This window comes from Mchenga conophoros, linkage group LG4 (genome assembly GCF_057382185.1).
Source record: "Mchenga conophoros isolate Kocher_MC1m ecotype Shallow Benthic linkage group LG4, M_conophoros_male_GT1.1, whole genome shotgun sequence".
NCBI lineage: Eukaryota > Metazoa > Chordata > Actinopteri > Cichliformes > Cichlidae > Mchenga > Mchenga conophoros.
In genome coordinates, this window is record NC_140529.1 from 39110598 (window position 1) to 39133714 (window position 23117).

A 23117-nucleotide genomic window follows, 5' to 3' on the forward strand; every position below is an offset into this window, starting at 1 on the left:
AAAGGGTCAAGAGTCTTTACCCGAAAGAATTTTAAAAACTATTCAACTCTGTATATTTTATATATTTTATTATTATTATTTTATTTTATTTTTTTACTATTTAATTTGTAAAAATGTGTATACACACACACACACACACACACACACACACACACACACACACACACACACACACACACACACACGTAGGAAAATATTTAGTATACACATCCAGAAATGCATACACTATTATATATTGTACATATATTTATTAGTTTCAGGTTGGCCATTCTTGTATTTTGCTCGTTTGTGTGGTTGTGTTTGCACATCTCTGTTGCTTGTGGGGCTCGCACACAAGAATTTCACTCGCATGTGCTGTGCCAGTGTGCCTGCACATGTGATGTGACAATAAAAAGTGATTTGATTTGATTTGAAAAGACGTTTAAATGTGTTTTATGAATAGAGAAAATGATTGCTGTTTTTGAGATTCTTTAAAAATTTACTTGATATACATTTTATTTGATATTATAAACTCATAATATTCTGATTGAACGCTCGTGATCAAGACAACATTTGATTTCGAGAACTTCATGTTAAAAGAGATCAAAACGAATCTCTGCTTCTCCTTCTCCTCTAACCCTCTGCATGTCCTCCTTCACTACAAAATAAAATAACAATAATCTTATAAATGCGCTCATTTGTCTTTATTAAAGGGAAATGGGTTTAAACTTGTAATTGTGTAATAAGAATGGCAGAATGCCGTTATTTTAGTGAGCATGCGCAGGTGCAGCAGCAGGTCACGTGTTCTTGTAGAGAAAAATAAAGAAATCTCTGCAGAGCTGAGGCTAACGGCGGAGTTACGGTCCTCACGGCGGAGACTCCGAGAGTGAGAAAGCAGCCAGCGAACCGAGAGAAGCATGAGCTAGGCCACAGAGACGCGGTGACGCTCACAGGTACCGTTTATTCACCTCACCTGTCCGAATGTGCTCAAAGCTAACGCGCATGCTAGCGCTGAGCTAGCAGATTGGGCTCGCGATGGAGCTAACTCCGCATACTGATCAGCCTCTGCGGGGGGAGGATTGCACGGATAGATGTTGGTCACTGTGCACACAGCTGGAGGGGAGCGCGGTGAGGAGGATGAATCGTTAGCCCAGCATCCTAGAGAGACCCGGGCCGGTTAGTCCGGAGCCAACCCCCCCGCCCCCGGACCCGGGCTGGTGGGGTCCAGTGGAGGCAGAGAAGCTGTTCAATAGTTCAGGTTTGACCAACAGAAAACTGGTTTAAGCCACCAGGTGAATCCAGGTTGAAGCCTCAGGGTTCAGGCCTCCATCACAGGAGCAGCCGCTCATCTCTGACACATAGGCTGCGTTCACACTGCAGGCGAAAGCGCATCAAATCTGACGTTTCTGACCCTATGCGACCATCTATCCGATCATGGTCTGACAGTGTGAACGGCGCAAATCCGATATTTTCAAATCCGATCTGGGTCACTTTCGTATGTGGTGCTGAATCCATCCAGTGAAACTGTTGGGAAGACAATGTTGGAGAAACGTGAACATTTTATTTGTTCTGTATAATCTGCAGACTGACAGAAATCTGCAGCTAGAAGCAGCGCTCCTCTAAAACAGCAATAAGGATCATTATTAGGACAAATGTAAATAACAAGATAACTTTATAACTTAAAGCAAAACTGGGAAACGTAAAGTCAGAAACAGTCAAACACTGTTTGTTTGGTCTAAACGGAGCGCGTTGTGTGTGACGTCTTCTTGTGCGCATGCTGCTTTGAGCGTTCACACTAGAGCGCCTTTGCTGTCGCATTTTATTTGTAGTGTGAACGAGCAGACAAAGAAGAACAGCATTGTCAGGAAGGTATTGATCGGATTGTGTGTCTGTGTTTCAGGTGATCAGGTGTGTGTTGTATCAGCTGCAGGATGCCCATCCCTCCTCCACCTCCTCCTCCACCTGGGGGACCCCCGCCTCCCCCCACCTTCAGCCAGGTGAGCTTTCTCTCATTCATAACCTGTGAGCCTGAGAAGACTTGCAGCATGTCACAGTCTGGTTATTTAACTCCACCTCCATCTCTCAAAAGGCTAATACCAGCCCCCCGAAGCTGAGCAAGGAGGAGGCCAAAGGTCGTGGCGCGCTGCTGTCGGACATCTGCAAAGGCGCCAAGCTGAAGAAGGTGGCGGTGGTAAACGACCGCAGCGCCCCGCTGCTCGACAGTAAGACTCAGACACCAAAGAGCCAAACAACCCCCACTGAGCACCCATACATTCGCTTATACCAGTACCTACACCAGCAGCAGAGCCTGCCCAAACAGCAGGGGGCGCCGTCTGAGGAGCAGAAGAAGACAGTCGGAGATAAGAGCCCCACGCTGTCGCTGGAGAGTAAGAACGCCATCTTCTCTGGTACTGGAGTCAGCGTGCAGGAGGCCGAGCGCAGCCTGAAACAGCCGCCGTGTTTCCTGTCCACCGAGGGAGAGGGGCAGACGGGGCCAGACCCGCTGAGGTCAGCTGACCTGATGGTCAGCAGATCAGCTGAAGGTTTACCCCCCGACGGGGTCCTGGGGGTGCTAAGCTCAGCTACGGAGCGCTTCCTTTAGATTCCTGCGTCTAAAATCAGCTGATCGCTCATAACCATGTGACCAGCAGACGCAGTCAGATCAGAGCTGACCTAAACTTGCCTGCACAGCGGAGCACGCCTCACACTCATCCTGATGAATAACTAAACCTGTGGGGGGGCACGGGGTCCTGATACGGCCCCGGTCATGAGCTCACGCTTCAGCCTGTGATGTGTGTAAACATGGCGTGGGCCACGCGTGTGTGACTTGTTAGTGCTAGCGCTTTAGTTCAGACCCTGCGCATTAACACCACAGACTCCTGTTCTGGGATCTGTTTTCCAAAGTTGCCAAAATAAAGTTTAAACATGTTTCAGGACAAACGCTCAGCAGAGTTGAAAGAGGAAGTGAGCGCAGGCAGGTAACACGCAGGTAATTCATCGAACCTGCTTGTGTTTCTGCTGCTGGCCAGCAGGAGCAGCCGCACAGACGGCGTTTAAATGTGACCCGGGTCCTTCGGGCTTATATGCGGTCACCCCTGAAGATCCAGCCTGTGCAGGAAACCCCGTTCCTCCTGGAGCTGTCACACACTGGTCCACAAACACGCTCGTCGTCAGTGTGACGTCACAGCGAGGACGCAGGTGATTAATCTGGTATCAGTGTTGGGATTGGAGAGAGCGTCAGAGCTTCGACTCTTCTTCTGCGCACCCTCGGTGGCGGCGAGGTGTGAACAGCTTCAGCTGTACAGGCAGAGACGGCCGGCAGCAGCCTCTGACGCGCGCTCGGTCAGTTTGTAGAAGCAGGCTGAAACGGACTGCATGAGCTGAAAGACTGGAGGAGCGATCGCTCTGCTGCTGCTCCTCCGTCTGTAGACGGCTCGTCGTCTGTTTGACGGGCGGCTCTGAAAGTGGCCGTGACTCCTGCCCGTCATCGGGCTCACAGTTGACCTCCACACACACACGCCGTGTCCCCTCCGGCTCTGACTTCCTGTTTGTTTCTGTTCCACCTTTTCCTGTTTCTCCTCATCTGATCCGTTCTGTCTGTGTCGGCTTCACCCTGAACCTCCGTCATGTCTGTGCTCTAACTTCTCTTCCTTTCTCCGCCGAGTTCAGACTTCAGGTTAAAGTTGCACCACGGCGGTGGCGTGCGGGCTCGGTGGGCAGGTGACGGAGCGGCTGTTGAAACAGATGCTGCAGCTTCCTGCACAGCTGCTGATGACCTGATGATGCTTTCTGCTTTGCTGTGTGTGTTCCTGCTCTGTAAATGTCTGCCGTCCACGCCACCCACAGTTTCATCCCAAACCATCGACGCACTCGCGACCGCACGTACGCGACACGGCTGAGCGCTCACCTGTCAGTGGAGCTGATGTCCTGGCCTGATGCTGGTTTGCAGAACAGGAATGTTTCTAAAACTCTATAACGTGTCATTGAAAGCCGTGCTCGCCGTTTCCTGCGTAGACTCTGTCGGGCGACTGAAAGCCGCCCTATCACACACCGATCAGCAGGATCATTGTCGTTGTTATTTATGTAGCACATTTAACTCCAACAGCAACGTTGACCAAAGTGCTGAACAGAAATACCAAATAACTCTCAAAGTGTATTAAAAGGCAGTGAATACCATAGATTGACAGTCGGAGCCTGTCTGATGTGTGGGGGGAGATTATTCCACAGTTAAGGCACCACGACCACAAACGTTCGATCGCCTCCGTGAACCAGCCTCGAACTGGGTACGGCTAAAAGCAAAAGATCCTTTGATCTAAGAGATCCAGAGGGTGCAGAAGGCTGCAAGAGGTCCGATTAAACACCCAGGAGCCTGTCCGTTCAGGGCTTTAAGTCTACAGTACAATTTTAAAATCAATTCTGATGTGAACAGGGAGCCAGTGAAGACGGCGAGCATCGGGGAAAATGTTCACGTCTTTTAGTTTGTGTCAGAAGACGAGCTGCAGCAATCTGGACCGACTGCAGTCTTACAAGGCAGGTCCGACTAACTGCAACGTATGAGAAGTTACAACTGTCCAAAAGATAAAAATGATCCCACCTTGGATAAAAGCCTCAGTTTGTACAACTGAGCTAATCTGTATTTTAAAGGTGAAGTTATTGTCAAATATAACCGCCAAATTTTTAACGTGCGACTTAATAAAAGGCTGAAGACTGCAGGCGAGAGTTAAAGTGCTGCGATTGCTACGAAACGTTTAGGAAGTTAGAGGCCATCCAGACACTGAAGGCTTTTACTGGAGCAGAGCAGCTTCTCATCAGTCTGAGTGTCATCAGCGTATCAATCAAGTGTTATATTCGTTATGTGAAAGTTAGCTAGAGGCAGCATATAAATAGAGTAAATTGGGCCCAATATGGAACCCTGAGGAACACCACAAGTAAGGGGAACTGAAGAAGACGTGAAATAGCCAAAGCTCGCAGAGAAAGTCCTGAACCACTATGAGGGAAAACCCTTGGACAGAGCTTTAAAACCAGACTGAAACCTCTCCAGAACATTTTTATAACGACAGCTGTGTGCAAAGAAATTTTGTCTCGACTGTAAAGTAGAAACCCAGAACGTGTCCACAGCGGGTGGATGTTTCAGGAGTGAAACTGAGAGCGTGCAGCGGGATCAGTTAGCTTTTAGCTCGTACGCAGACACACCTTGTTAACCTGCAGCGGGACAAGTGGGCGGCAGACACCTCTGACCTTCCTCTACAGCATGAAGCCTGCCGAGGGCTGCACAGCTCGGTCATCCTGCTGCTTTCACTGCTGAAGGGTTGCTCTGCTTCCTGTACCCGTGTGCTCAGACCAGCTACAACTCGAGTTAGCATTTCCACTTCCTGTTTCCTCGCTTTGAAGTCAGTAGGCTTTCCTTTCAGTGTCTGAGAGGTTTACACTCAGGCCCCGCCCCTAACAATGCAAACTCTGACTCACTGCTGCCTCTACTGGATGGTAGAGGAACTGCAGGATTGGAGGTGAATTTATTTGTTCTAACATCGCCTCGTTAACCCACTGGCTTCATGAGCATGGAAAAGGGGCGGTGCTAACTTTAGAAGCAGAATGAGCCTTCAGGTAAAGGTGAAATAAAGACATTTTATCTCACGGGTGGGCGTGGCCACACTTCAGACCAACTTTACATCTACTTCCTGTAGCATGTTTTCAGTCATCATGACGTCTGGTCTGATGGTGGTGACGTGACTCCTTCCTCTTTCGCCCTACCTGACGGATACAATGTCTCCCGTTTGTTCCTGACTGATGCAGCCCTGATGATGTCACTGTGATGTAATAGGTTATAATCGATGTGTTTTCGACTGTTTGTTGTGCTGGCGATGATGTCATCGGAGCTGCGTGGGAGCGTAAAACACTTAAACTTAAAGTCTCACTTCATCTCACCTCATCTCACCTGTGGCAGTCTCCTGACCTCACCTGCATCCTACCTCGCGCACTAATCCATCCCATCGTCACGTTAGTGTCGTAGCTGTGGTGTCGGTGTAAAGCAGTGATGTCCCACCCTCAGGAGGCGGAGCCCTCACTCATCTGTCCGATGGTTGTGGTTCTCAGAGCCGAAAGGAGGTGGAGCAGCAGCTGCAGGAGCCAATGGAAGCGGAGCAGGCAGTCCATCTGGTTGTGCTGCACCAATCGGAGGCCTGTTCACAGGCGGAGTTCCCAAACTGAGGCCAGTCGGAGGTGAGAGGTCATTTGCTACTTTGTCACTTTGTATTTTTTCAATTTCAGATTGGTTTTTATTTGTTTTCATATTTTTTTTGTTTGTTTTTATAAAAAATCTTGTCAAATTTTAATGATATTTTTATTTAATTTACAAATAAAAATAAACGGGTGTTAATAAAGTTTTAGATGTTTGTAAAGTTACCTTTCCATATTTTCCATAGATGGCGCCGTCGGTCGCTCTCCCTCCACTCGGGCTGCTGCGCCCCGCCCTCCCAGCCATCGCCATGATGATGCAGAGAGCCCCTCCCCTCAGGCATCATCACCCATGGAGACATCTCGCATGCCGCGTCCTTCCCTCCCCAACCTGTCTTCATCCCCTTCTCCCTCTTCCCCCTCCTCTACAGCCTCATCCCCCTCCACCGGCATGAAACACTCTTCCTCTGCCCCTCCTCCACCCCCTCCCTTATGTCGCAGAGGTAACGCCCCCTCCCCTCCCACCTCCGCTTACAACAGAGAGAAGCCCCTTCCCCCCACCCCCAACAACACCCCTCCACTGCCCTCCAAACCCCCACCATCTCCTAGCAACAGCAGGCGCCCTCCTACCTCGGGAGGAAACCCCGTGTCCTCTTCCTCTCTGGCCCCGCCCCCTCCACCATACCGCATCACTAACGGCCCAGGTGGAGAGGCAGCACCCGAGCTGCCACAGCGCCACAACTCACTCAGCAACAAGAGGCCCGCCCCCTCACCAGGGGGCCACACCCCTTCCAGAGGCCCTGCCCCTCCACCTCCTCCAGCGTCACCTACACCCTCCCAGCAGGGTGCCAACAGGCCACCGCCCCCTGTTAGAGAGCCGCCAGGTAGAGGAGCAGGTGAGAGGTGATGTCCTTAAGTTACACAGGCAGTAAGATATAGTGCTCCGGGTGCATTATGGGAAATTTAAGAGCAAATGTTCATTTTATTTTCATGAACGCTTTAACAAATATAACACATTTTAATAAAAAAAATTATTTAAAATAATAATGTTTTGCGTTCTGTAGACATTCCTGCAGTTTAACTCATTGGTGTTATCTGGCCTATAATTAGCTAAGACAGGTCTAGTTTTATTTTTTTATTTCTCCAGGCTAAATGATGATCCTCTAAATTTGTGACACGCCATTTCCTCTCCAGATTACGAGTCATCTGCTTTAGGCTACGTGTTTGAGAATTATACCACGGAGTCAGGTACTTCTGATTTGAGGCCTTAGTTTTCAAGGAGCTACAGTATCCAGAGTCGTACGTAGTGAGGAGGTGAAATTATTAACAAGATAATCGACCTCTGTTGGAGCAGCGTTCAGATAGCTGCTCTGCTGTGTTGGTACAGGGCATTGAAGATGATAACAGTGGGTGGATTATATTCTTAAACTTAGTTACAGTGCTTTCAGAAAGACATCTACTGTGATAAAGTCTACTCTCCACCGCTGTGTAATCGATTATTGTAAATGTAAATGTTATCAGGAAATGATCAGACAGGAGAGGGTTTTCAGGAAACACTGTTAAATGTTCAGTTTCTATGCCATATGTTAAAACAAGATCTAGAGTGTGATTAAAGTGGTGGGTGGGTTCTTTTACATTTTGAGAGAAGCCAATTGAGTCTAATAACAGATTAAATGCCATGTTGAGGCTGTCATTTTAGCATCTACATGGATGTTAAAATCACCTACAATAATTATTTTATCTGAGCTCAGAACTAAACCAGATAAAAAGTCTGAGAAATCAGACAGAAACTCTGTGTAAGGCCCAGGTGGACGATAGATGATAACAAGTAAGACTGGTTTCTGAGTTTCACAGCTGGGGTGGACGAGGCTGAGCATCAGGCTTTCAAATGAATTAAAAGTCTGTCTGGGTCTTTGGTTGATTAATAGGCTGGTGTGAAAAATTGCTGCCACACCTCCCCCTCGGCCTGTGCTTCGAGGTTTCTGGTAGTTAGAATGACTCGGGGGTGTTGATTCATTTAAACTAACATAATCATCCTGCTGCAACCAGGTTTCTGTAAGGCAGAGTAAATCGATTTGTTGATCGATTATTAAGTCATGTACTACACCGTTCAGCTGCTTTACTTAGTAAAAGTGTGCTTGCTCGCTCCGGCTGTGAGCTCCTCGCTGACGTGTAATTACAACAGTGAGTGTGTGATGAAGTGGGTGTGTCTGCTCTTCAGTCATGGAGCAGGTAGACCAGCTGCTGTGATCTGAGCACACGAGCTGTGGACACTCAGGGTTTAAATTAGATGCAGAGACGGGTTTAAGGTGGAAATACTGGAATAAAAGAAGAGATTCTGAGGTTTTCACCCTCAGGGGAGTTCAAATCATGTTCAACTCTGGACGTCATGTGATGGAATTTATTTAATCGTACTTGTTCTGAAAATATTCAGATTTTTTACCTTTGGTTTCGTTTTTTCTTTTAAAAATTATTATGAAATTGTTGTAACTTCATAAAAATTTAACAAATTATTTTTGATTGTTAGACAATTTTCAGAAGTACAGTCACCTGTGTCGATCACCTGTGTCGATCTCTCCTCAGCTCCTCCGGTTCCGGTCCAGACGTCCTTGAGGGCTGGTGGCAGAGAAGCCCCGCCTCCCCCTCCTTACAGGACACATGGTAGCCCCTCCCTCTCTTCCGATCCCCCGACCCGAGGAAAACCTCCTCCCCCGCCCACCCGCACCCCAGCCGCTCCTCCCCCGCCTCCCCCTCCTCTCCGAAACGGGCACTCCTCCTCCGTCCCTCGCTCGTTTGCGGGTGAGTCCGTCTCCAGCAGGCGGTCGATGAAGCTGCTGCTGATTTCCTCTGATGATCTGATTAGAGCTGAATTCGTCTCCCCGCTGCTGTGTCCTCCTCCTGTCTCTCCCCTCTTCTCCTTTTATTTGTAAAGCCGTGTAAACGCACACGCAGCTGTTTGTATCACTCTGAGCTGTTTCCGTGTCCTGACTCTGTGTCGTCCTCCTGCAGATGATTTTGAGTCCAAGTACTCGTTCCATCCTCTGGACGACTTCCCTCCTCCGGACGAGTACAGACACTTCACCAAGATCTACCCGAGCAAGGCCAACAGAGGTACGACCTCGTGCACGTCTTTGTTTTCATTCGTCCGTTTATTCACGAAAATAACACAGAACAGAAAGTGACGTTAGAACGACAAGTTCTGCTGAAACAGAAAGAGGTTCAGTGGATCCGTCACGTTTTATTATTTATTTATTATTACAAACAGAATCCGAGCAGACACAGGGGGAGCTCAGAAGTTTAACAAACATTTTTGTTTGTTTCAGTGATGCGAGGAGCTCCTCCCCTTCCTCCGGTCGGGAGGTGAACCAGGAAGATCACACCCTGGACCCCACACACACACACACACACACACACACACAGAGACAGACACACACACACACACACACACACAGAGACAGACACACACACACACACACACACAGAGACAGACACACACACACACACACACACAGAGACAGACACACACACACACACACAGAGAGACACACACACACACAGAGAGAGACACACACACACGCAGAGACACACGGACACACGCGGACGGACAAACACGCAGACACACACACGCAGAGACGCAGACACACACAGACACACACACCTTACATCCATCATCCTGTCTGAAGTCTGCGGCGTTCCGGCTTCGTCATCCTCGCCTTCTCCATCGCTGCCTCATCTATGCTCACAGCTGATTGGCTGAGAGAGGTCTGACAGACTGACGAGTCTCAGAGAGATGGTGGGAGGAAGCACTGAGGAGCCTGATTTAAAGGGCCAGTATGTCCGTGCACGAGTCCTCCGAGATAAATGTGAAGCTTGGGAGGCGCTGAGCCTCCTCTCTGCACCGTTTTCATGTTTTTAGTTTTGCACCGGCACTTTTTGTTTTCACAGACGTCTGCACGGACGCAGGACACAAGAACAAAGTCACTCAGTGAATGAGCTGAAAGGAGCCGCTCGGCGTTTTAGGAAACCTTCTACAAGGAGCTGATTGACAGGAGACTCGTCGTGTCCCTGAGACCATGACGAAACGTTGAGTCGCTCCTTTAACGAGGCTTCAACTCATGTTTCCTGTAGGAAGCTGGATCGGGACCTGAACGGAACTCACTTCCTGTGTGAGGAGACACGATGGCAGCGTAACTGCTTCGTCATCATCACCTGCCGTGGTGATGTCATTGACCTCTTACTGAGACTGGAGCTGGTCCGTGAGCAGGCGGGTCTTTAAGTGCCAAGTGGGAGTAACTCATCTGGGATCAGCTGACTCCTGCTGCAGGTCATCAGCAGCTTATACCATGTTGTGGACTGTGTGGGGGGGTGATGGAACAAACCATCACAGACAGACTGGAAGTCTCCCACCTGCAGCGAGGACTTCCTTCCTTTTTTCTTCCCTCTAACTACAGACTAAACCTGGTGCATGTTGTCTTTATCTGAGCTGTGTGTGCGTGAGAGAGCACATTTCTTTTTTTAACATGCAGTGTTAAATAATTACCCATGATGCAGAGTGCGCAGGTGTGAGCAGCAGGTCGACACTCGCTCTGATTTCAGGGGCTGAATCTTGAGTTTTGTTTGAGGTTCAAATCAGGAAGCTGACGATGTAAAATAATCTGAGAGCGACGAAGTCGAGAAGTCGCGATGAAGATTCACACAAGTAAAAATGATACTAATGAAAGTTGTTGGAATAATTTGTCAGTAGAAATGCTTTAATGTTTGATGGGATAAAACATTTAATTCAAAAAAGCTCTGAAAATAATTTTGATTTAATGCTCGAGTTGATTAAAATAATGACATTTAGAGAAAATGAGGAGATTTCTGGAAATGAAGTCCGATTACATTTCTTTGATAAAGCTGAAAAAGAGAAACTAATGTGTAAAATCAGGATGTTTTCATTTACCTCGTTTTCTCTAACGTGTCCGTGTCACACTCATGTTTCCAGTTTCTTGTGACTGTTTCAATGTTTTTAAACGTACGTTCATGTTCGATGACTCGTTTTGTTTGTCACATGAAGCCTTTTTCCCGTCGCGTCCTGAATCCTGGTCACGTGACCCATGAGCGGTTTGAGACTGAATCTGATGTGGTGCTCAGGTTTGAGGTGTTTGCAGTCAGAGCAGATTTCGGCTCTTCTTCTTCTCTGGATCTTCGCTTGCGGTCCTGCAGCAGCAGAATGCGGCTCAGTCTGCACCCTTCGTTCCATTTTATAGCAAACTGTCTGATTTTGTGTTCTTTGATGATGCATTTTGAACTGCAGCAGAGCCTCCTGCCCCATGCCTGCTGTGTTCTGCCTTACACACAGTTAGACTCTGTAAAGAAACTACTAAAAGCTGTAACAAAGCGACCCGTGTGCTGCAGGGTGGTGGTAGTGATGGTAACCGTAGTGACGATAGTGTCGGGCTGTCCTGCAGCTTCACTGAGGCTGAACCTTCAGTCCCAGTTTAACAGCATGCTCCTCTGCTCTCAATAAACTCCTCAGCGACTCTCTGTGTCCTGTCTCATCTCCTCACAAAATATTTCTATGGCTCTGTTATAAAATCTGATGGTGTGTAGAAATTACATGAAAGTTAGCTCAAAAATCACATTTTTTAGCAGCAGTCTAAACATGAAATAGGGTTTGAGGAAATAAATATCATTTAGAAAAAACAGAACATTAATTCAGTAATTATATTATTTGATATTTATGTGGAGACTGAGTTTACAGTTAGTTTAAAAACTAAAAATCTATTTTCTTTTTGGCATTTCTGCTTTCAATCACTAGGGGGCGGACTTTGTTTTTCCGGGTTCGGAGGTCATCTCACCGGAAGCACGTGATTGCACTGCGAGTGAGGGGAAAAAACACGCACTGGTCTCCACATGTGCAACACAGTCTGCTTCATGCTAAGAAAAGGATTACAAGTGTTGTGAGGCTGGCTTAAAGTCGCAGTTTTCTGATTGGAGTTTGGTGCAGAGGACGGAACAAACATGGAGGACATGAGCTTCATTAAGCTGCCGGCCGATGAGGGCAAACAGCCGGCCAAGAAGAGGGCGAAACTCCCGCAGTCTAGCCTGGTGGAAGAAGAGGAGGAGCGGCAGAGGAACGTAAAGAACCTGGCGGTGCTGGGGGAGAAGAACAGCTCGGTGAAGCTGCTGGAGGAGCTGGTGTTCGGGGCCGAGGAGGAGCTGCTGGAGAGACTCGTGGAGGTGACGTTCTCACCAGAGACCGTTTAAAAAAACAGCTCATTTAAACTTTTTTGGACACTAACTGGAAACCTCTGCCTCTGAGACCGAGCTGCCGTAACTCTCATGAAACGCAGTTATTTGTGGTAAATTCGGTTTAACTGACCTGAAAGAAAAGTCACGAAAATCTTTGTTACCTGAAAAACTCTCCGTTTCCTGCGATCGGCTTCAAATGTTCTTGCACAGGCGCAAAACTGTTTACGTAAAGACAAAGTTTGACATTTACAAAAGTTTGCGGGGTGTTTCTGGTAAACTCGGCTGGCTAATTAACAGCCACGATGTCTGTAATCTGTTCAAGCTTAACTTGTATCAACCAAACTCCGTTCAAAATATCCCTGACTTTTGTTCTCGTGCGCATGAGCAGATATTACTCTGAAAACTAAGGTTACGAAGTTTTCCAACAAACCATTAAACCTTTGGGTTTACCGCCAGACTCCATTTAAAAGTCTTCTAATTTAGATTGCCTCTGTTTGTGTGTGAACCAGGCTGACAGTTATCTACCACCAGACTCCATTTAAAAAAAGTCTTGTTTTTCTTTCCCTGCTCAGAAGCTGAAACTTTTGTATATATAAGACGAAGACGACTGTGTAGGACTTTGGCTTAGACCCGCTGAATAACTGAGCACCAGGTGAAGAAGAGTTTTAGTGGTGAAACACTTTAATGTCAGGTCACCTCCCGTTTGAACGATGCTGTAAAACTGGGTGAATTTTTGAATGGAGTCTGGTTTGTGGAGCTTGGTGATGAATCGTGCTGGGTTCAGGTCAGGTTTTGGTTTTTCACTGATGCTTCCTGTTCCCTGAGCAGGAGGACGAGGACCAAACCGGACTCCTGCTGCTGGAGGACAAAGATGAAGAGGAGGCAAAGGAGTCTGAGGATGAGGGCAGAATGCGGCAGGAGCCGCAGGCCGAGAAGAAAGCGGCGTGGGTGGACGAGGATGACGAGCTGGAGGAAGAGTGAGTGTTTCACAATAAGACGTGTTTTAGGCTGAAAGCGGGAAATCAAAGATGATTGTGGTGAGTGAAGACTCGCGTGATGATGCTGAGGTGTTGGTGTGTTTCAGGGTGGACATGAAGCACCGTTTCCGTAGAAACCTGATGAAAGGCGAGGCAGAGTCCACCATGACCAAACAGAAACTGCAGCAGAGGATGAGGGAGCAGTGAGTATGCACGCACACAGATGCACACACACACCTATAAACACACCTGGACGTGTGCTGCGTGTGTTTCAGGTTCCAGAAGGCGATGGGAGGAACGCCATCATGGGCGGAGAGCAGCGACCAGAAGAGGAGGAGGAGGAGGAGAGGTAGAATCTAAAATGTTTTTATTATTTTAAGAGTGTTTTCAGTCGACAGAAACTCAGACTCTGCGTCTCTGTGTTCCTGAAGCTGAGGAGGATGAAGATGAGGAGGATGAAGATGAGGAGGATGACCTACTGAGGAGGACGGGAAACTTTGTGGCGTCCTCGGACAGCCTGCCCAGCGGCATCCTGAGGGTCAGTGAGTCCAGCAGGCTTCTGTTTGTCTGTCAGGCTGTTCCACCAGACTCCATTCAAAATATTGCTCATTTTACGTGTTTGCTGTAGGTAATGTTACAGAGCGATGAGTGTTACACCGGTGCTGGGATAAGTTTGTGTCTGAGAACAGGATGTGAGGCTTTGTAACATCTGCTGAATCTGGTGTGACGTGGTTGCCAGACTCCATTCAGAATATGGATCATTTTAGCAGCAGTGACTGTGTGATTTGATATACCTTTATTAGTCCCACAAGGGGAAATTTCATAAGGCTGCCGACATATTGCACGCAATGGTGGCGCCATCTTACCCCCCGACCATACATACATGACACAAACATCACATGGGGAAGACAGGTCAGAGAGGTATAACATGGAGAATGCACCACATGAGGAAAGATGAGGAGAAAAATAACTCCCCCCAGACTGAACTCCAACAGGGAGATCAGTTTGAGCACAGAAAAAACACCTCTGCACATGAAAACACTCGTAATACACCAAAGAAACACATGACAAGCAGCAGGGGGATAAAGGTGAGAGACCGCCGATGTAGACAGCACATCCGGGCCTGCGTGCGCTGGTCTCCATGATCCACCGTCAGCATCGGAAGGGAATAAGCATCGAAGGCGTTTGGAAAGGGAGGGGGTGTGTGTGTGTGTGTGTGTGTGTGTGTGTGTGTGTGTGTGTGTGTCCAGAGTTCAGCTGAGACAGTGTCCTTCACCCTGCCAGGCTAAGTAAACAGTCTTCCAGCCAACCCAGGTGGCCTTGCATGGAACAGGAAGAACAGACTCAACACAGTCGTTATCAGGGTGTTGTTGTTCAGCTCCAGCCTTGCAACCGCAGCTGGTGCCAAAGGGGTCTCCTCATGAAGTGATGGTGCTTTTTACTTTAGTGCGAACAGCTCATATGAATTTCAAAGCTGTTCTACAGTCCAACACTGGTCTCTCACTCTCCCGTTGGAGAGCTGCGAGCTTTCTATGATGTTTTCCAAACTTACGTTCCGTGATGTTGTCGTTCTTTTTGCTCAAAGAGCAGGTTGTTACACTCACGACCGCAGTGCACTTCCCCAAGATGTGATCGAATTTGCGCTCAGGGGTGTTGTTCGAGCGAGCCCCTCCAGATGTAATCCAGTTTTTCACTCAGAGCTCTTGTTCTGAGTGTTCACGGCAGCCGTGCGTTCTCCAAGATCTTCTCCGTGCTGACTCAATGAGTCCATTTTGAGAAACTCACGCCTCGTCCCATCGTTCCAATCCCAGCGGGCAGCCTTGTGGGGGTTTGAACAGCCGGTTCCGCTTCCTTAATTCTCCGATAAGTCAGGGCCAAGCCAGCTCCGATCCTGTTACCATGGTTCATAGGTAGATATCTTCAGCAGTCAGGTTCACCTGAGCCCAGACTTCTCGTTGAGAAAGGGTGTCGAACGCACCAGTTGATCAGTTGATCAAATCCATAATTCTCTTTTAGGTTTTAGAGAACAGACTGTGAGAGAGTTCCAGGGAAAGTAATACAAAAAACACGAGACGAGACAAGGACACAAGAGGCTAGGCAGGGAAGCTAAGGGAAAGGAGGAGGAGAAAAGTGCGAAAGCCTTCGTCAAGAGCAACATGCTAACATGGGCTTTGTTAAAAACATGTTTGATGCCTCACGGCGCTTCGAGTGAATTCTGAGCTCTTCACTTGAATTTTGTTTGTTTTTACAGATTAATAAAGTGAGGTCGGACGGCTGTTTACTGACAGTTTTGCCACCAAACTTCATTTAAAATCCTCTGAATTTTAGATTCTCTTGCACAGCAGTTTCAGGCTCAGCTTGCAAACTTGGTTCAGGTCATTTTCTACCAGACTCCATTCAAAATCTGCTAATTTTCTGTTCTGCTGTTCATGAGTGAGTTCATGTGGCTTTCTGGCTGTCGATGCAAAACCCCGTCCTCAGACTGAAGCTGAAGGGTTCATGTAAAACCTGTGGCGTGCTTCCTGCCAGACTCCATTAGAAAAACAGCTGATTTCTGTTCTGTAGCTCACAGGTGAAGTAGTTTGATGCTGTCATTTGTTATAAACACACACAGACGAGCACTCGTTAAAACATCGGGTCTGACTTCCTGTCGTCTCTGCGTTCGTAATCAGGTGAAGAAGTGTCTCCACGCCAACAGCACCCGTCCGTCTGAGGACAGGCTGACCACTGTCCAGTTCCACCCCAGCGCTCAAGTCGTCATGACGGCCGGCCTCGACCAGTCCGTCTCCCTGTTCCAGGTACGGTCGAGCCTCTCTGCTCAGGTGTTAGGCTCAGGTGGGAGGGGTCACGTGATTTTGACCTTCCTCCTCTTCAGGTTGACGGGAAGACGAACCCGAAGATCCAGAGCATCCACCTGGAGCGCTTCCCCGTCCACAAGGCGCAGTTCAGCGTGGACGGGGAGATGGTGATCGCCACCAGCCTCAAGAACAAGATGTTCTACCTGTACGACATGATGGAGGGCCGCGTCTCACCTGTGCACACCGTCAGAGGTGAGGCGGGGTCAGAGGTCAGGGGAGGAGGAGGTTCCCGGGATTTCAAATTAAGAGCATGTTTGTTTGTCATCAGGTCTGAATGAAGCTCGAGTGAAGGAGTTCTCCGTGTGTCCTGAAGGAGGCGCTCTGCTGCTCACAGGCACCAACGGATACCTGCACGTCCTCACCCTCAAGGTAACTCCTCCCCCTCGCCCCTCCCCTCTCCTGAGTCCTCCCGATAACTCAAGCTGTGTCCCAATCCAGCAACCGCACACTTCATAGTACCCGCACTTCGCAGACTACGTGGGGCGGGTACTCTGAAGTGCGAGAAGGCCAGAAGAACGAGGCTCGTGAAACGGGACGGTCTGGCCTTCGTCGCGCTGCTCATGTTGCCTAGCAACCATGATACTAACAGCTGGAAACGTTTCATACAGCTTTGAGTGACAGAAATGAAGGAGAACAAATGTTTTTTTGTTTGTTTATTTATGAGATCAGCTGAGTATCTGAGGCTGAGACCACGAGACTGAAACATGCGTGTTGGGCTTCATGTCTGCACTGAACAGTCATTTAAGATTAGTTAGTAAATAACAATTAGTTAATGTTGTTCATGAGACTAACGTCATCTCACTGTGGTGATGTAAATATAATATGGACAATATTAAAGTTATTGTCAGATTATTATGATTTATTACAGCAGAGCTTGAACTCTGGGTCAAAGATTCAAGTTGCAGTTATTTATATTTCCTCTCACCTTAAATCTTCACTCAAAGACGAGTATCTGTGACAGTGTGTATATAGATGTGTTATATAGAAGAGACAAATATTGTTCGTTTAATATGTTGGTACTAAATTTGGCTCAATGCTTACATACATGTGTATAAAGCAAATGTAGGAGCTGTGGTAACTGTGTCTGATAGAATGAAGAGTAGACTGATATATGAAATGTTCCTTTATTGGGTGAGAAAATCAGACCATGTCATAACTGCTGTAAGTCACACAGAATAGATATCAGAGCCTTAAACAGGCTGACGTCTGCTAAATGGGTCAAACTGGGCAGAAAGTCTACAAACACATAACATCCTTATAGAATATGATGTAACACTATAGATCAACTTAGCTCAGAATATATAAAGCATATAAACAGTTACAGCAATATGATGCAACAAACACAGCAGCTACTGATCCAAAATACTCAAAGCTTCATAGAACTGAAACCAACATTTATTTTAGCTCCATTCTGCTGCTGATACAGACTTTAGGTTTCTGAACATTAAACTTGTTGCTGCCTTTCATAGTGTGAAGGCCCTGAGTACTCTGAGTACTTTCTCTCACACTGGAAACACTGGGATGATCACATTATTTGAACATTACCTAATAAGACTGATTCAGCACAGACAGTTATGTTAAACTTTCCTAGCAGTCCTTCACAAACAGGGAACAGTCTGTCTATTCTCTCCATCTGTCAGCTGCTGCTGGCTCTTCCTCCTCCTCTTCCTCACACACTGCTGAGTTTGTCCTGGTGGATCATCAGGGCTGCAAAGCCTCACAGATGATGTGCAGCAGTGGGTCCCTCAGTCTGTCCTCACTCTGGACACTTGCAGTCGTCACACATGGAAATCAAATGTGTGATAAGCTGCAGGATTCAAACACAAGTGTAACTTATAAACACATGTTCATACTTTTATTCCACAATCAGAGAGAAAGAAACAGAGAGAGAGTGCAGGACAGACAGACAGGTGACAGTCTCAGGTGTACACACTGCTACACAACAGCACCAGAGAAGCAGGATTTAGTGTTTGTGTTATTACGAAACAAGAAGAGTCCCAGATGGTGCAGTGGACACATGTGTGACTGCTGTGATTAAAGCATCTTTCTTTCAGCTTAACGAGTGAACCGTCAGCTCGTTCAAACACACGTTAAAGTCCGTTTGGCTGACACCACCGAACAGAGGCAGCAATATAACACAGCTAACATTAACAGTGCAGTGAATCCTGCTTGTGCCGTGATGTTCAGGACTGCAAACCGAGCAGCATCACTGACTTTCAGCTTGTTGTGTTTGTGGATATATGACTGACATAACTTTGCAGACATGTGGCCAACAGTAATGTTTTAATGTTCTTCGTTATTAAACATTCGCACATAAAGAGACACAATATTCAGTTCTTACTTTTGACAGTTTAACTTTTCGGCTGCCCCGCTTCAGCCATCCACCTTTTTTTTTCTGAACAAATTATCCACACCCACCGCCGCGCTATGAATTGTGGGATATATGGGACCACGAAGTGCACAAAGAGAACACTTTAGATTGGGACAGCCTTCGTCGTGTTGCTGTGACGTAATCTGTCTACAAATGCGCACTACGAGGTGTGTGGCCGCTGGATTGGGACATAGCTACAGTGTATCTCTGACAGAGGCGGAGCTTGCAATGTGACCAATCAGAAGCATGGACAGGTGAACTGATGAAACTCTAATATTAGAAAAATCTGTGTGTGTGCAGACAAAGGAGGTGGTTCGCAGTATGAAGATAAACGGTGATGTCAGCGGCGTCGCGTTCTCTCCTGATGGCAGCAAAGTCTTTGCAAACTCAGGTAAGTCGAGGAAAGGTGGGCGTGTGTGTTCCTGCTCATGTCATGTGATTAATCTTTGTGTGTGTGTGTGTGTGTGTGTGTGTGTGTGTGTGTGTGTGTGCGCGCGCAGAGGATGGGGAGGTGTATGTGTGGGACATGCGCAGCAGTCGGTGTGTGAACAGGTTTACGGACGACGGCTGCGTGAGGGGAACTTCCATCGCCACGTCTCAAAACGGGCAGTACCTGGCCTGTGGGTAAGACACGCCCTCGTAACCGTGCTGCTCTCTGATTGGCTGAGAGCTGTGTGTTATTTAAGGTTAAAGACGCCGGAGTGCTCAGTGCTGAGCTCTTTTTTTTTTTCAGCTCTCAGTCCGGTGTGGTCAACGTCTACTCTCAGGAGGCGTGTCTTAATTCAGCCAATCCGAAGCCTCTGAAGGCAGTGATGAACCTGCTGACCTCAGCGACCGCCCTGACCTTTAACCCCACATCGGAGATCCTGGCCATTGCGTCCCGCGCAGAGGACGAGGCTGTGCGGCTGGTGAGAGACGGCAGTGATGATGATGACGATGGCGATGATGAAGAGCATTAACGGTTTACCTTTGTCCTCAGGTGCACCTGCCCAGCCTCACCGTCTTCTCCAACTTCCCCGTTGCCAAGAGGAAGATCGTTTATCGAGCCAGCTGCCTCGACTTCTCCCCGCACAGCGGCTTCTTCTCACTGGCTAACAACAAAGGCCACGCCCCCCTCTACAGGTGAGACAGTCTGTGGTCCCACAGGCGTGACCCTCTGGAGTCCGGATTTTTTAACCTCTAACTCTTCTTTGTATTTGCCCCGCCTTGTGTTCAGCCTCGTGCGTCTGAATGTGCACGTATTTCTTCAAATGCACACGAGCGTCAGACCGGAGTGTGTCGCACGCCAGCATGATGTCATAACTGCAAACAAAAACTGTTTAGAAACTATTTTTACAAACCGTTTACCTGAAAACGCCGTGATGGCCTCGGGCAGGTCTTCAAGCCCGTTACAGAAGCGGTCACAATAGAGATCGACAGACCACGTGACTTTCGTGCATTGCATGCCGGGAACTCGTGGCAAAACAATCCAAGTACCGCATCAAACGCAAGCACTTGCAGCACCGCAAAACGTTCATTCTCCGGTTCCAATAAATTCTTGCTTTTTCTTTGCCCCCCAAAAAAGTTCTGTACAAAACGAAGCAGAACAATGCCGGTCCGTACAAAGACGGACTCGACGAAAAGACAAAGAAAAGATACGAGGACAAAATCAAAGGAGTGAAAGGGTCAGACCCTTACGAGCACACAGAGTGGACAAAAGACGTCAGCGTGCTGCCCAACTTTCACCACGCTCATATTTATAATCATACGGATCTTGGAGTGAGTGCATACACTCATGAAGTTTAGTAACTTCAGGTCACTGCAACAAGCCCAGGTACAGTTTACCGACGGATGGGTGCAGGACCTTGAAATGCACCGTGTAGAAAGTAAAGACCATCGTACGTATCATAAGTTTACCAGTCTCACAAATCGTCGTCATAAATACACATTCCTTAACCGTTTATTAATAGGACCTTTGAGCTCAACGGTAATTAATTAGTAGTGGAAATAATTTCTGGTTCATCACAGAAATGTAGCAGTGACAATAATACTGTATGCTGTAATCGTACTGGGCAATTAGTGAGCAGACTAACCTGTGAGCTGGAGTGTTCTGGGACGTTATATTTGGTCTTTGAATGGCTGCAATCCAGGCCATCCGTCGCCTCTTTGTTACTTCGGAAACATGGCTCGAACAATTTCTCTTCAACGACGTAATCCGATAAAAACGATCTCTTTACCCGTCGGCTTCCCGTGGCTGTCATGCGACCGGCTATTGCAGTTAATAATACAACAGCTTCTTGACATTTTTGTGTTTCTTTTTATCGCTGTGTGACTGATTTCAATTGAAAGCCTGCGTGCGCTAGTACCTCTTGCCACGAGTTCCCAGAATCCTTTGCAGTTTTACCCCTGAATGACGTCACATTTTCAATCTCTATAAGACGCCGCGCAAATTATGTGTCACTCCAAAAAGTAGTTCCTGTCCACCACAAGGCAGCGGGGCAGATCACAACCCTGAAACCTAAAGGTGTATCCCTCCTCCTGTCCTCTACCTGGACGCAACGTTTACATCTCATGTGCTTTTGGCGGCAAAATCACGAATCCCCCAAAACGCGCCCTCTCACGTCCTCACCAACTAATGCTACGTGGGGTTTTTTATATCGTGTTTTGATTGGTTCATCTCTTCCACAGCGTCTTTCTCCTGTCTTCCTTCTCTCACCCCAACCAATCACAGCAGATGGCCCCGCCCCTCCCTGAGCCTGGTTCTGCTGGAGGTTTCTTCCTGTTAAAAGGGAGTTTTTCCTTCCCACTGTCACCACAGTGCTGCTCACAGGGGGTCATATGATTGTTGGGTTTTTCTCTGTATGTGTTATTGTAGGGTCGACCTTACAACATAAAGAGCCTTGAGGCGACTGTTGTGCTTTTGCGCTATATAAATAAAGTTGGATTTGAGCGCTTGTCGTCATGAATCGATCATGTGATCGTGACCCCGTCCGTGAACAGCAGGAGGTAAAAGTTTAAAAACGGCAGTGTGGACTTTTCTGTGTGATCAGCTGTTAATACGACACAAAGTCAAACAGGAAACTGAGGGTGAAGTCACCGCCACCACATACAGGTCGCCTCAGCAGCAGTGTGACGTTTGGAGGCGGAGCTCTGATGCCATGTACGCGGTCTGCTGACCCCTAATCACATGACAGCTTTTACTTTGAAATCCAGTTTATCCTGTTTGGAGAGTCACAAAGTGAGCGAGTTCTTGGGGTGAAGAGCGCCCCCGTGTGGTAAAGAGCTGGAACAGCTGAGAGCGCGCCAGAGCGAGTCTCACACACACATTTACATCCATGACACACTGACCTGGACACACTTAGGCTTCTGTGAGATGATTACGTGTGTGCGCGTGCGGCTCGCGTCACGTTCCCGTACATGCTAACGTTGACCCTGCTCTCTGTCTCCAGGTTGCTGCATTACAAAGAGTTCTGAGGGGCGGAGCTTCGAGCAGGAATCAGACTGTTTCTGTAAATACTGAAACCTGCAGAGGACCAATCAGCTGCAGGAGGCGGAGTTTGTTTTATTGTTTGTATGATGTGATTTCATAAAGACTCAAAGAGGATCCCTGCAGTTTCCTCCGTTTGTTCCAAACCAGTTTTATGAAACGCTGACGTCGTTCTGAACAGTTTCAAATGAAACTCACTAAAAATCATCAAAATACAAAAATGTCAAAGAAAAAACGTTTTGTGTGGATTTGACGAACTGTCATCGTAGAAATGTTTTTGTTTGTCTTAAAAAGTTTCATTTTGAGTTCAGATAAAATATTTTATTGATAAATAACATCGCAGTGAGCTTTAATTAAAGAGGAAGAATTTAAGCTGCAGGTTCGTAATGATTGTAAATAAAAGTCTTTTGTAGAATCTCATCACAGAAATCACTGATTAGCTCTCATCGTGTAATAAACACACACACACTGTATAATGGGTCATTATGACACATACAGGTCGATAATAATATTCTACAGTCTGTCTCATAATTCCTCGCACAGGTGACGTCTCCACTGATCGACTGGTTGGTTTGATTTGATTACATCAAGTGAATTTAGTGATTTTTGAGCTGTTTGGCATCATTGAGCTTCGGTACAGCAAACAGCTGTCTCATGATCAGTCAGCATTGAGGAAGTTGCAGAGGTGACCAATCAGATGACAGGAAGATAACCGTCAGACTGGATTTGCCAGCTCGCTCGCGCTGCTGCAGGAATGTCCTCGGTCCTGTCCGTCCGCCTCCTTCAGGCTGAAGCATGAAAAGCTCGCGTCCCTCCCAAAAACTCGTCAGCGCTCGCTTCCAACCGTCACGTTAACTTGGCCCTCGAGCCAGGCATCACCCAACCTGCTGCCATCACAGTTCCAGAGGTCAAAGGTCAAATTCTTGTCGAAAATAAAGTTTGAAAGATTTTTTCCTGTTTTATTTAAGCTTTTATTAAATGAATAAATAAATCTAATAATGATGTTTTCATTTCATGTTTATTTTATAACATTTATTAAATACGATTCTTTACTAATA

General features: G+C 47.4%; 2 protein-coding genes across 6 annotated transcripts; both read left to right on the forward strand.

Annotated features, from left to right (window-relative positions):
- The first annotated feature begins 774 nt into the window (after positions 1-774).
- Positions 775-11675, forward strand: wipf2b (WAS/WASL interacting protein family, member 2b). 5 transcript variants are annotated; one of them, XR_014892293.1, is made up of 9 exons: positions 775-932; positions 1880-1976; positions 2069-2366; positions 6073-6198; positions 6402-7049; positions 8737-8952; positions 9163-9264; positions 9477-9984; positions 10099-11675. XR_014892293.1 is itself a non-coding variant. In XM_085272358.1 (9 exons), the coding sequence occupies exons 2-9, from the start codon at positions 1911-1913 to the stop codon at positions 9515-9517; spliced, it is 1527 nt and encodes a 508-aa protein (XP_085128484.1). In that variant the 5' UTR covers positions 775-932; positions 1880-1910; the 3' UTR covers positions 9518-11675. The 5 variants fall into 5 exon arrangements, 4 of the variants coding, with proteins under 4 accessions (XP_085128484.1, XP_085128481.1, XP_085128482.1 ...); XM_085272358.1 differs by adding an exon at positions 5838-5867 and having other exon boundaries at positions 9477-11675; XM_085272355.1 differs by having other exon boundaries at positions 9477-11675.
- Positions 11676-11976: 301 nt separating this feature from the next.
- utp18 (UTP18 small subunit processome component) lies at positions 11977-23069 on the forward strand. The gene is made up of 13 exons (XM_085272359.1): positions 11977-12375; positions 13216-13364; positions 13472-13567; positions 13640-13713; positions 13796-13902; positions 16037-16162; positions 16240-16414; positions 16491-16591; positions 18894-18984; positions 19094-19217; positions 19327-19501; positions 19573-19715; positions 22022-23069. Exons 1-13 carry the CDS (start codon positions 12157-12159, stop codon positions 22044-22046), a joined length of 1605 nt encoding a protein of 534 aa, XP_085128485.1. The 5' UTR covers positions 11977-12156; the 3' UTR covers positions 22047-23069.
- Positions 23070-23117: the final 48 nt, after the last annotated feature.

Coding starts and splice junctions, on each gene's coding strand:
- wipf2b (XM_085272358.1), top strand. CDS start 1,911: ATGCCCATCCCTCCTCCACCTCCTCCTCCACCTGGGGGACCCCCGCCT. Junction 5,868..6,072: donor CATCGGAGCTGCGTGGGAGC/GTAAAACACTTA, acceptor TGTGGTTCTCAG/AGCCGAAAGGAGGTGGAGCA. Junction 6,199..6,401: donor CAAACTGAGGCCAGTCGGAG/GTGAGAGGTCAT, acceptor TATTTTCCATAG/ATGGCGCCGTCGGTCGCTCT.
- utp18 (XM_085272359.1), top strand. CDS start 12,157: ATGGAGGACATGAGCTTCATTAAGCTGCCGGCCGATGAGGGCAAACAG. Junction 13,903..16,036: donor TGCCCAGCGGCATCCTGAGG/GTCAGTGAGTCC, acceptor GTTCGTAATCAG/GTGAAGAAGTGTCTCCACGC. Junction 18,985..19,093: donor CAAAGTCTTTGCAAACTCAG/GTAAGTCGAGGA, acceptor GTGCGCGCGCAG/AGGATGGGGAGGTGTATGTG.